Source organism: Chlorella variabilis (genome assembly GCF_000147415.1).
Source record: "Chlorella variabilis unplaced genomic scaffold CHLNCscaffold_27, whole genome shotgun sequence".
Taxonomy (NCBI): Eukaryota; Viridiplantae; Chlorophyta; class Trebouxiophyceae; order Chlorellales; family Chlorellaceae; genus Chlorella; species Chlorella variabilis.
Genome location: NW_005435061.1, coordinates 346,713 through 349,523, shown reverse-complemented (window position 1 = coordinate 349,523; position 2,811 = coordinate 346,713). Strand labels below are relative to the sequence as shown.

The 2,811-nt window shown below is 70.5% G+C and overlaps 1 protein-coding gene across 1 annotated transcript in view; it reads right to left on the bottom strand.

Moving 5' to 3' along the window:
* Positions 1 to 1,538: 1,538 nt before the first annotated feature.
* CHLNCDRAFT_139914 (hypothetical protein) overlaps positions 1,539 to 2,811 on the bottom strand; it is a gene marked incomplete at both ends in the record, with an annotated part of 3,350 nt that continues 2,077 nt past the window's right edge. Inside the window, 3 exons of the mRNA XM_005843722.1 lie at positions 1,539 to 1,778; positions 2,039 to 2,146; positions 2,436 to 2,628. Of these exons, the coding sequence (XP_005843784.1) occupies positions 1,539 to 1,778; positions 2,039 to 2,146; positions 2,436 to 2,628 (541 nt within the window). The remainder of the gene's footprint in view (positions 1,779 to 2,038; positions 2,147 to 2,435; positions 2,629 to 2,811) is intronic.

Sequence of the window (2,811 nt, the reverse complement as noted above, 5' to 3'; positions counted from 1 at the left end):
GCGATGGGGCGCGCGCACCACCCAACCGCGCGTGCCGCTCCCCGCCGCGGCTGCACTGCATGCGCTGCTCGCGCTCCCTCCTCCGCCCCTCCCCGCCCCTCCTCCTACCTGCCCTGCCCTCCCACCTGCCCTTGCCTCCCCTGCCTTCTGCCCTCCCTGCAGGGCTCAGCCGCCATCTCCTCTGACGCCTACTTTGGCCGCGAGCAGCGGCGCCCCTCCGCCGCCTCCCCCACCGGCGCCGGAAACCTGGACATGTCCGCAGGTGGGCGCCCTCCTCCTGGGTGCACCGCCTTTGGCAGCTAATATGCACATGCGCCGCAGCCTGGTAGTAGCTGGCTGGCCAGGCACCAGCCAATGTCTCGAGCCTCAGCTTGGCTGCTTTGGAGGTCATGCGTGCTGACCCTGTCCCACCCGCCCCCCCTCCCCGTCTTTTCTTCCCCCAGGCGACCTGGTGTCCAAGATCAGCCTGACGGCCAAACAGGACATGGATGCGGTGAAGCAGGTGCGGGGGCGCGTGTGTTACTAGAGCTGCGTGCCCAGCACAGCCGCGCGCCTGCGGTTGTGTGTGTGTGGTACACGCGGCCCTGTGTGCGTTGATGTGTCGCTTGTTTGCTGGGCCACTTGTTTCCTCCCGCTCGCCGCACCACCACCCCTCCCCCTATCCCCCCTTGCTGCGAGCGCAGATGGCGGGCCAGGCAGGGGCCAAGCTGTCGCGCATGGCGCAGAGCTTCATGCGGGACCTTCAGGGCGGCTACTAGGCGGCTACCAGGCGGCTACCTATAGGCCCCACCGCCCACCCCGCACCTCGCTTTACCAGGCCTGGCCTGGAGGCAGCCACCCCTGGCAGCCAGCCGGCGCGGGGGCCGGCGTGCCGCACGGCGCGCCAGCCTGCCGGCTGTTGGGGCGGCGCGCTCCACCGTGCAGCAGGCTTCGCGCGCTCATCGCCTGCTGTCCGCTCTCCCCCTCTGTGATTGTTTCTGCTCCCGTGCTTTTGGCCTATTGCTTCCTTGTACGCTGTTGGTTGTCTGTCCCCCGGGGCGGCACCCCCGCTGTGCCCTGGGGCGGCGGCGCCGCCGCCGGACGCATCCCATTGTGCAACAGATCACCGCCGCCGTGGGGCCATGTGGCTTAGCCTTACAGCATGGCTGCCCAGGGATCCAGGAAACAGTTGGAAAAAGGAGGCGAAAAGGGCAGGATTCGGAGCCGCCGCCGGGCATCGTTCGTGGGAGCAGAGGGAGAGGAGCGGCAGCAGGCGCTCAGGCCACCACCGGCTCGGCGGCAGGGCCAGCGCGGGGCCAGCATCGAGGCAACAAGCAGGGGCAGCGGCTGGCAAGTGGTAGAAACACAGCAGGAGAAGAGGCGGCAGGAGAGAAGTTTGCGTGTCGTAAAAACAGGGGGTCAAAACGTCGGGAGACGGGGACTCCGGTGTAGGCGGCGTGCGGGCGGCGGCATGGCGGGGCCGCCCCCGGGCCGAGGCCCCGCCAGCGCGGCCTGCTCTAGCACTAGGCCTCTGGCCCTGACCAGCCCGGCCCTGGCCCCTACACGAGGTCTGGCCACTCTGCCTCGCTCGGCAGTATGACCAGGTTCTCAGCGGCGAGGGAGGCCCACTTGACGCCCGCCGCGGGGCTGGCCAGCAGCGCGCCATTGCGCCCAAACACGCTCACGCCGCCGCCTGGGAAGAGCGTGTCGCCGAACGTGGCGTCCACGCGCGGCGTGAGCGAGCGGTAGCCGCTCAGCCGCAGCAGCACCTTCTTGCCGCTGGTGTTGACTACAGAGACCTGCGGTGGCGGGGTGGGTGGGGTGGGGGGGAGGAGTGTGTGCGTGTGTGTGTGGTAAGGTGGCGTGAGAGTGTGTGTGTGTGAGGAGGCAGAGGGAACCCCCCCCCACACACCCAGTGCACCACCGCCGCGACGTGAGACCACTGGCTTGCCGGGTCCCCGACCCCGGCGCCATCCCTGCCGCGGCGGCAAGGCAAGGCAAGGCTGGGGCGGCCCCCCACCCGCAGCTCCCCCCACAGACACCCGCAGCTTCCCCCCACCTGCGCCGCCATGTCAGCATCCTCTGCGTCGCTGGTCACGTAGTTTCCAAAGGTGATGCACACCCGGTCCTGCGCCTTGGGCAGCACGTGGTACACGGTACGGGTGACCTGCGGGGGGAGGGGCGGCACCGGGCGGCAGGTGACGGCGGCTCGCGGGGCGGCGGCGGGCGGGGCGCGGCGGCGGCAGGGTGCCCTGCTCCCCAGAAGGGGCGCGAGCCGCTCGTGACCTGCTCTACCCGCTCGTGCGCATTGTGTTCCGGGCTGCTTGGTATAGAGTCAGGCGTGGGCCGCTGTTCCCTAGGCCGCCGCCGTCGGCGGCCGCCTGCTCCCGGCCTGCCTCCTCCGTGCATCCGGCGTGCCGCCTCCCTGCATCCGGCCGCCGCCGCCGCGCACCCACCTCCTGCCTCGTGCGCACGTCGGCGGTGGTCAGCTTGATGACCACGCGCGTGGAGGTGAGGAACTGGAAGGCCAGGGAGGTGGTGGTGTTGGTGGTGCCAGCCACCCTGCCTGCCACATCATCGGGCAGCGCGGACCATGATGCGATGGTGAGGTCGGCGTTGGGGTCGGAGCTCACGCCCGCGCCCTTGGAGCTGCGCGGGGAGTGAGGGAGTGAGGGAGTGAGGAGGGGAGGGAGGGAGGAGGGAGGGCGGCACGGGGCTGAGCGGTCGCAGCTGCGCACGCTCCACGCCCCAGCCCCAGCGGGGTTTGCGGAGCGCGCGCACACACACAGCGTTCCGGACACCACCCCACCGCCTACCCTCGCCACACAACAG